The sequence below is a fragment of the Petaurus breviceps genome, unplaced genomic scaffold (genome assembly GCF_028583685.1).
Source record: "Petaurus breviceps papuanus isolate PSGF00001 unplaced genomic scaffold, PetGlider_PUasm1.0 90919, whole genome shotgun sequence".
Lineage (NCBI taxonomy): Eukaryota > Metazoa > Chordata > Mammalia > Diprotodontia > Petauridae > Petaurus > Petaurus breviceps.
The window spans coordinates 38,771,103-38,781,038 of record NW_027187378.1 but is presented as its reverse complement, the minus strand read 5'-3'; the positions used below and the strand labels follow the sequence as shown (position 1 = coordinate 38,781,038).

Genomic DNA, 9,936 nt, shown 5'->3' with positions numbered 1-9,936 from the left:
AGACTCAGGTGAGTGAGGATTCAAAACCTAGATTGCAGAGAGGTTAGAAGACAGGAAATTGGAGGAAGCTCTGAGAATAGATTCTTTTTTTATTTCAAGAAGTTTAGCTGAAAAGGGGAAGAGTAACAATGATTACTAGTCATGATGACAGATTCTATTGAAGGTTTTTTTTTTTTTTAAGGGGGAGATCTGAGGCTGTTTGTAGACAACTGGGAAGTTACCAGTAGTTAAGAAAGATTGAAGGTCAGAGAGAGACATAGATAGAGATAAGAGAGAGTGAGAGAAGAGAAAAGAGAAAAGAAGAGAGAGAGGAAAAAAGAGAGATGGAGAGAGAAAAGAGATAGAGAGAGAGATAGGAGAAACAGAGAGCAGCGACAGAGACAGTACAGAGAGAAAGACACAGAGACAGAAACAGAGATAGAGGGACAAAGACAGAAAGATATAGAGACAAGAGAGTGAGAGAGAAGAGGAAAGAGGAGAGAGGGAGAGGGAAAAGAGAGAGACACGCAGAGACAAAGATAAAGACAGAGAGACAGAAAGAGACAGAGAAAAGCAGACAGAGACAAGAGAATGAGAGAAGAGAAAAGAGAGGAAAGAGGAGAGAGGGAGGGAGAGATGGAGAGAAAGAGAGAGAGATAGAGGTAGAGGAGGGGGGGAAGGGGGGATCTGCTAGAGAAGACAAAAGAGGAATAGGATTTAGTGGTGCATGGAGGGGAGATGATCTGAGCAAAAATGTCCACCTCTTCATCTGAGACTGAAGTGAAGCAGAAGGAAATGGGGGATAGTGACAGAAGGATTTGAGATGAAGAGAAGGGGAGGAGAGGAAACTCTCAGCAAACACAAGCTATTTAGAGTTTGACTTTTTTTATTCAAATTCTAATTTTTTTTCTTTTGCAGTGATGTACAAAGCATAATCTTCAGTTGAGAAGGAGAAGGAAGGGGGCAATGTGGAAGGAATGAGAAGAAAACAAGGCTTGGAAGAGAATCTCATAGGGTTTAGAACTACAAGAGACCTTAGAGACGACCTGGTCCAAACTGTTCATTTTACAGATAAAGAAACCGACTACACGATAGTCACATGGGTCCCATACCTGAACCACGATTTAGATCCAGAATTTCTGACTCCAAATGCAGTGTTTTTTTTTTTCTAGTACACCTTTGGTTTCCAAACTATTGGATCATGAGGCCCCTTGTAATATTAAAAAAAAAATAATTCAGAGACCATATTCCAGATGATAGAAATTGTGCCATTACTATATAATTGAAAAAGCACATTACAAAAAGCTGCTATGAATATATTAGCAATTTTAAATGAATTTGTTTTTTTATTAATCACAATAGCATCTACATTTTTTTTGAAAAATAGCAATACATATGTTTGCAATACATTTGAAATTCAGTCTACATAAGGTACACTTGCTTGTTTATATTAGCGAGCATATTTTATTGTAGCTAAATACAGATCAAAATAACAAAGTTGGGTGCACATATGGATTCGTGGACTCCTTGCTATAACTTTGTGCCCCATCCCCTAAAGGATTTAACCAGTGCATTTGAAATCATTGAACCAAACCATGCTAGAAGGGTCCAGAAGATTCCACAGGCTAGTCAGCAGGCAAAAGGACAAGCTCAGAGAAGTCATCCAGAATAGGAAACGTCAGGCATGTACTATAGCTCTAGCAGGTAAGGTTGTGAATCTAAGAGATCAGAGATAATGACAGTAGTGAGCAGATGATACCAATGCAAGATTTGATCTTAGAGCAGACACTTTTTGTTCTCTTCCTTGATGCTCCCATATGGGCCCATGTTAATTGCACTGATTCCATAAAAAACTGGGCAAAGGCAGAAGTGATAGGAAACACAATACAGTCTCTCGAATTTTATAATGCATACATTTTGCTTTCCTTCTAAGTAGAGAATTTTCTATTGTTTGGAATTGACTTTTGGAGGCATATGGGATTGGAGCATGTCAATACCCGGGAGTTTGAGAGTCTGAATCCTCCACAGTCTATTAGTTTTAATATTGGAATTACAGGAAGCCACTAAAGGAATAACTCAATGTTCTCAACCCATGAAGAGTCAGGAATTGAGAAAACAAATTGCCCATTTATCTTTTTAATCTATCTTTTCACCCCTTACGTTTTTGGGGATATAACTTTTCTACTTACTTCAAGCACCCATGATTTCTTCAATGCAGGCCATCCCTCCAGTGACGTCGAGTGTATCCCCTCCATGACTTGTGTAGTCTTCCACTAAATTGTATAAAATTAGAAATTACTAATGATGTCCTTAATTATTGATCATTTTTCATATAGTATAATTCACCTGGAAAATCTATACTAACAATAAACTGAAGAATAAGCTTTTGTCTTTTGGGTCTAGACTTTAATAAGAACATGAAATTCTTCTTCCTCCCTCTGTGGAAGAGGCTTTGAAATAAAGAGGGTGCCCCAAAAGATCCAAGTCTGGGTGAAGTTTCTCAATCCATCATGAATCTGTGCATTATTAACTCAGGTTAATAAAATTTGGAGGAATGAAGGCGGTTTTGTTTTTTATGGAATCAGTGCAATTAACAAGCACCAAAATCATGTAAGCACCCATCTGGGCACATTTCCTTGTTCAATCATGTTTTGGGCAAGTTCAATAACCATTGTTCCTCAAAGGACCCTCCACTTCAGTCACACTGGGCCATTCTGTTTTGAGTGAAGGGTGTACTGGAGTGAACTCTAAATGGCTTGAGAGAATCCATTATTAAATTTTCACTGTAAGCATTTACCCCTCAGAAATCATTGATTCCTATAAATCAGGGCTTGATTTATTGTTTTGTTGATTGTCTAGACTTAAGACAGTGGTAATGATGTAGATTAAATCTAAAAAAAGTGTGTGCATTTTTTCTTGGAAAGCCCAGTTATTAAACATTTACTAGCACACTCCTGTTATTACTTTATAAACATAATTTGGGTTCAGTAGGATTACAGTAGAAGGCTCAGAGAATGAAGTTATCACCAGACCAGTGGCCTGGTAGCTTTAAGTTAAAAATAATAATGATAGGCTAATATTCTTAGAGTTTAATAACAATAACTGGCAATTATATAGAGTTTTCAGGTTTGTGAAGTACTTTATATCCAGTATCTCATTTGAGCTTCAGGTTACCCCAGATCTGAGCAAACCTCACTCATTACCCTATTAATTCCATTCCACTACATGCAATTCAATATAATTGCCTTTCACTGAATACAATAAACATTTATTAAGCACCTAGTATACTAGACATTAGGGATGAGAAACTTTAGATGGTGTCTTGTCCTTACTCTCCTGTGTATATAGGAGTATGACATGTATACAGAAACTATAATACATAGTATTACAGGAAAAGTACAACAGAGGCCCAAATGAGGTGCTTTGCAAGGGTTGCTATGCATAGTGGCGATGAGAGAAGGAGGTGGCATTTGTGTTAGACTGGGCCTTTGCTCATGCCATTCCTCCTGATCAGAAAACTCTTCACTGTGCTCTTTGCTTAGCTAACTCTCATTCGTCCTTCAAGGCCTAGCTAAAGTCTTATTTCCTTCCATGAATCCTTCTTTGAGTGTTACAGCTTGCAGTGATCTGATCTTTCCCTTCTTTCAAGTCCTACAGTACTTATTATCTTTATGATTTGCTTGGCTCCTATTATGGTACAGAGCTGGGAATGTCATATTGTTAACTTCAGAGTGTTCATTCAATAGGAGTGCTACTCGATTTAGTGAATAGAGTTCTAGGCTTGGAATTTAGAAAAGCAAGATTCAGATCCTGCCCCAAGGAATTAGCTGTATCACCAGGTTGATTTAACCTCTGTGTTCTTCATGCAACTTCCTAGGACTTAGCTGGTCAATAACATACTTGGAGTTCCATGTTTTAACATTTTTTCAGGCGTGTCTAACTCTTCATGAACCCTTTTGAGGTTTTCTTAGCAAAGATATTAGAGTAGATTGCTATTTCTTTCTCTATCTTGTTTTACAGATGAGGAAACTGAGGCAAAATGGGTTAAGTGACTAGTCCAGAGTCACACAACTAAGTGTCTGAGGCCAGATTTAAACTCAGTAAGAGGAGCCTTCCTGACTCAGGCCCACTGAGCCATCTAGCTGTCTCAGCATTTCTTATACTGACCAGATAATAAATTAGTCTATATTCATGTATTGTAACTTTAACCTTATGTATCTCTGTATTTTACTTACCTAGTTCCTAGTACTTCATTTTATATACATTTGGCACTTCTAATCCAAAAAGAATTTATTAATCCCTTATTGTATGCAAGACACTGTACTAGGTACTAGAGATACATAGATAAAATAGAAAACAGTTCCTGCCCTTAAAGAATCTAGACTGTACTGGAGATTAACAATGTGTTAATAGAAACATATTTCCTTTTCTGTCATCCTGTATCTAGCAAGGATGAACCCTCTTAAGACTTTCGTGAAGAAAATGTAACAACTATTCTGTATATAACTTGAAGTCTGGGATGCCCACACACTATAGCAAATTAAGTTGCTCATATTTTTTAAACATCTTCACTATACTATACAGTAGTGGATGGAAACTGTGTGTGTGTGTGAGGGGGGGTAAACTGGAGAAGAAAGATAATAACTCAAGCAGTTTACATTTCCATAGGACTTCATGGATGACGAAACTCTTCACATGTCTTATCTCATTTGATCCTCTCAATAACCAACCATGTGGTAGATAGTACAATAATATTATCTCCAATTTACCAGTAAGAAAATTGTAGTTCAAAAAGATGAGTTAGTTTGTCCAAATGGTAAGTGGAGAGTTATGACTTGAATGCAAATCTTCTGAATCTAAGTTCAGGGGAAAGGTCATATATTCCAGAAATTCTCCTTTGAAAATCCCTGAGCCCTTCACTAACTTTCCTTCCTAAGTTATTCACTTATGTTCAGTCATATCACCTGACTATCCTTGGAATACAAAGATGATATTATTGTCTTATGAGATCAAATGAGATAATAATTATATATTGTTTACTTAGTACTGTGCCTGTCACATAATAGGTTCTTATTAAATGCTTGTCTTCTTCCTCTATAGAAAATATTCTGAATATTTTTTCCTCTTCTTTTTTCCACCCCTATAAACTATTAGTTCTTAGGTCTTGTCAATTCTACCTTATACCCCAGGTAATGGCTTGTGTGAGCAGCCTCAAGCAGGATTTTAGTTCAATAGAAGCGTATATACAGGCCTATATGTGGAAAGAATATAGCTTGTGCTCACTTGTCCCCACATTCTAGGGCTTCTTCCAGGCCCTGGAAATTGCCTATTAATCAACCTCATAGATGTATGACTTACAAAAAGATAAAATATTACCACACATTTATGGATAATATTTCAAGCCTAGAGATAGGCTTTGGAGAACTTATTCATGTCAGAAATTAAGGCCATGAACATATTTTGTGGCATATTTATTCTTTTGCTAAACTTGTATTCCCTGAGCAAATTTCCAAAGAGTAAGAGTTGTCTGTGTAGAAGAATGAACACTTAAACTCTTGGAATATGGGAAGTGAGCAAATAAATTTTTTCCCAGTACTTAGCCAAGAAACAAGGGACAATATAATTTTAAAGTCAGCCATGAGGTGTGTCCAACTCTTTCCTTTTCTCTTTCCTTCACCTCTCAGTCAAATACATATTCAAAGATATCAAAGTATAAATCTTCAATTAGAGGAAAGAAATAATACCCTGCCTCCCCACCAATCCTTTCTCTAGACCTTATGGAAATTGAGGAACACTTGTGAAACACCATTGACATGTGTCAGAGTTGAAATCTATCATGTAAAAATGGGAAAAGTGGGGAACCACATTTGGTGTTGACATGTCCATGAGTTTGACTTGGTAACACAGGTGCTTCCTAGATACCTATTGGAGACATGACACCATGATACGGAAATGCTTCTTTCTCTGGCATCACAATACTTTCTGACTGACTGAAAAGTCCTTGATAAACCTCAATAAGATACTTAAGTTCAGTCAGTGAGTTATCTTTTTCCTCTGTTATGGTTGCTGGCTCACCATGACAAAACTCATTTGGAGAGCATTTACTGATAAATGGGGGGCATGAGAGCCTGATCAGCATGGGACTAAGAGATGAATGAAAACAACAACCATGAATTCATCACAGGGAGACCTGTTCTCCAAAGCCTAGATAAAACAGGGCCCAAAACAAACAGCAACTGTCCTACATTTAGTTTCCCAATCCTGTTCTCCAGGGTGGATTCCATGACTCTCAGGGTGCTGATTTTTTTCCTCACTCCTTAGACCAATGAGTTCCACCTCTTTCTTCTTTGCTTTACCTTACCCTTCTCAACCTCATACTTTGCTTGCCCACAGCTCTGGTGCTTTCCAGATCCTTTCCATTTACTGGGACTCCTGGCCATGGCCCTTTCTTGGCAGTTTCATTGCTTTCCAGTAACCTGGTGTAATAAGCAAAATTTAACCTAAGCAGTGACAAAATTCTCTAGGGAAAATTGCTGCTTGCCATAATATGGGCCACAGAAAAGCATCCCTGCATTCTTGCTGTAAAGTTATATAATATCAGACTGGAAGTGACTTTTAAATGTCTTTCCCAGAAGGGACCTTACGACATAGAATTGGAAGGATAGAAGGGAGCTTTCTAGATTTAGAAGCAGGAAGGATCTTGGAGCAGGGCTATGCTGGAGAAAGCTTGAACCTGATATTGAAAGCCAATTATTAAATTTTCAGTGTGAGCATTAAAACCTTTGAAATCAGCAAATGTTATAATTCAGGGCTTGATTTATTGTTTTGTTGATTGTATACATTTAAAAAAGTGATAGAGAAAATGTTAGCAATGAAGATTCAACTATATTTTACCCCTAGAGAAGCTGTAGTTAAACATTTTCCATCACACTTCTGTCTTGAAGGCTGTATAGTCCAATTTTCCCAATTTAAAGAAGAGATGACTGAATTCTAGAAAAGTTGCATGATATGGCCAAGTTCACAAAGGATGCGAGTGCTATGTCTCTGACAAAAGAAGAGGCAGGGCTTGAACCTCAGTTTGCTGATTTCCAGTGGAGATATCCTTCTATTGAACCACATCACCTCCTCTACTATAGTCTGTAGTTCAGAGCATGAAGTCTTAGAGATCATTTGATCCATTCCTTTCATTTTTACATGTAAGGAAACTGAAGTTTCATAGAGGAAAAGTGGCTTCTTTGAGAACTGCATCCAGTTAATGTGAGAGCCAAGACTAGAACCCAGGTCTCCTGACTGCTAATTCAGGGCTCTTTTCACTAAGATCACTCTTCACAAACTTTCTTTGTTTTAGCCTTGACTTAGTTAAACTGAGACCTCTTAAAAACCTTAGCTTGAAAAGGCCATGGTCTGGGGGCAGCTAGGTGGCACAGTGAATAGAGCACCGGCCCTGGAGTCAGGAGGACCTGAGTTCTAATCAGGCCTCAGACACTTAACACTTACTAGCTATGTGATCTTGGGCAAGTCACAACTCCAATTGCCCTGCCTTCCCCCCTCCAAAAAGCAAAAAAAAAAAAAAAAGGCCATGGTCCCCCACTGTATCCTGGGCCTTCTCCAGTTGTCCTGATCCACATCTGGCCACTGGACCCAGATGGCTCCAGAGGAGAAAGTGAAGCTGGTGACTTTGCACAGCCCTCCCTCACTTAAATCCAATTCACTTTCATGTCATGGCATCACCTCCCTGATGTCATGGTCCTCTTCAAGAATGAAGGACAAACAGCAACAACCACAACAATAACATAAACCAGGAAGGCTGGTTCTTCCTGATTCTTAATTTTAGAGATCAAGGAAATCCTCTACGGGCTCTGTCAGTCTAGGTTTTCACAGAATTTTCCCAGTTTGAGGGGAAAGTGATGGAATATTGTCCTAGAGCACATGGCCTTCAATCCAAATGATCAATAAATAGGGAATAGAAAGGGATACTGCCAGTAGGTGGCCACATCCACCAAAAGCAGCATGTTTATAGGTAGCTAATTCCTACTTCATCGCAAAGAACAAACCACCTTCCTCCCAATCCCCAATTCTCTAATTCTGAGGGCATTTTGAATCACTGGGAAGTCAGAGGCTGAGAGATAGAAGACTGTGGTTTACAAATGCTCCAGATGTCCTTTGTGTACATATCTTTCAAATTTATATCATAGAGTGATGGATTACTAAAGTTGGAGAGGAATTTAGAGATGGCCTAATTCAAACATCTCACTTTTCAGAGGATGAAACTGATATCCAGATTTAAGAAAAAAAAAAGGAACATTTCCTGGGCAGGGGTGGTGTGGGGTTGGTGGGTATGGTATTTGGGAGAAGGTGAGATCTAAGAAGCTATAGGGTTTATTGGAGAGATATTACATGGGGAGCCTGTTAACTGAGTCAGAGGACCTGGATGCTAGTCTTGACTCTGATACTAACTTGCATTGTAACCTGGGGCACAGTTCCTTCCCCTTATTGACCATGGTATAATCTTCTGAAAAATGAAGGGCTTCATTTAGCTGGTGATGTTGGGTGCTTCCAACTCTATTTTGTGGATACAAGGATACTTGGAGCATGCATGGTTTGGTTAGTGTAGTGGTCTCATGGTGTGGGACTCCCTCCATTAATGCTGACTGCAGCACCCTTTTGATTGCTGTGACTCACCAGGGTATGAGGTTATTTAACACTCCTGGGGTTTAATAAATGTCATTTCATCCTTGGAGGTTTTCTTCATTCACTCTGAAGCTTTCCAGTCTGAAAGAGAATACTGGCCAGGATGTGTGTGTGTGTGTGTGTGTGTGTGTGTGTGTGTGTGTGTGTGTGTGCACAGATAGAAGCAAGAATTGATTTGTTGCTATATTAGTCTTTCTGTCAATAGTTTTACTCCCCAAAATATCTTATAATTTCCCTATGGAGAAGGTTAGGGATCACATTCTTGATTGCCCCTACAATCTGTCCTTCTCTCTGATCTTCAGTCTCTATATACTGTCCTCTTCACAGCTTTCTACAAACACACTCAAGTTTCCCTCACCTTAAAAAAAAAGCACCAACAAAAAACAATTCTCACTTGATCCTACTATCATCTCAAATGATATTCCTGTATTTCTCCTCCCCTTCCTAGACAAACTTGCAGGAAAAAGCTGCATATCTCTGACATTCTATTCTCACTAGCTTTTCAACCCTTTGAAATCTGACTTACAACTTCATAACTTGACTAATACTGTTCCTTACAAGTTATCAATTAGCTCTTAATTACCACATATTAATTGCCACCTTTTTTCACTCCTCATCCTTCTTGACTTCTTTCTAGTCTTTGACATCCTTGGATCCTCTCTTCTCTGTGGGTTTTTATAACTTCTCTCCCTTGGCTCTCCTATAGGTTTGACCTCCCTTCCCATTTCCTTTGCTTGATCATGTCACACAGTCTGACTTTGGGTGCACCTTGAGGCTTTGTCCTAGGCCTTCTTTCCTTCTCTCTACACACTCTTTTAGCACCCTAACCAGCTCTTATGAGTTCTTTTGTTCATTTCTACACATCTCTTTTCTCCTCCTCCTTCTCCTCTTCTTCTTCCTCTTCCTCCTCTCTCTCTGTCACACATACACACACACAGGTCTCAGAAATTATCTGCTTCAGATAAGTGATATGTAATATAAGGTTTCAATGGCAGTCTCTTATCATTAGTTTCCTGTTCTGGTATATACAATTGTATGTAAACTCCTTGAGGGTGAGGATGGTTTCATTTTTATGTCTCTGTATCCTTGGATATAAGCACAGTGCCTAGCATATAGTAGATGTTTAATTAATGCTTATGGGCTAAAAGGACAGATAGAGAAGAGATACACTATGATCCAGCAGACCACATTGCCTTGACCTGTGACAATTTTCTTTTCTAAGCAGTTCTCTCTCTCTCTCTCTCTCTCTCTCTCTCTCTCTCTCTC

The 9,936-nt window shown here is 38.8% G+C and overlaps 1 protein-coding gene across 1 annotated transcript in view; it reads right to left on the bottom strand.

Annotated features, from left to right (window-relative positions):
- Positions 1–657: 657 nt before the first annotated feature.
- The window catches only part of ZMAT4 (zinc finger matrin-type 4), a 725,479-nt gene continuing 716,200 nt past the window's right edge, over positions 658–9,936 (bottom strand). The window contains exons 9-10 of the mRNA XM_069075846.1: positions 2,169–2,252; positions 658–1,697 (exon numbers count right to left, since the gene is read on the bottom strand). Of these exons, the coding sequence (XP_068931947.1) occupies positions 2,189–2,252 (64 nt within the window). The 3' untranslated portion in view covers positions 658–1,697; positions 2,169–2,188. The remainder of the gene's footprint in view (positions 1,698–2,168; positions 2,253–9,936) is intronic.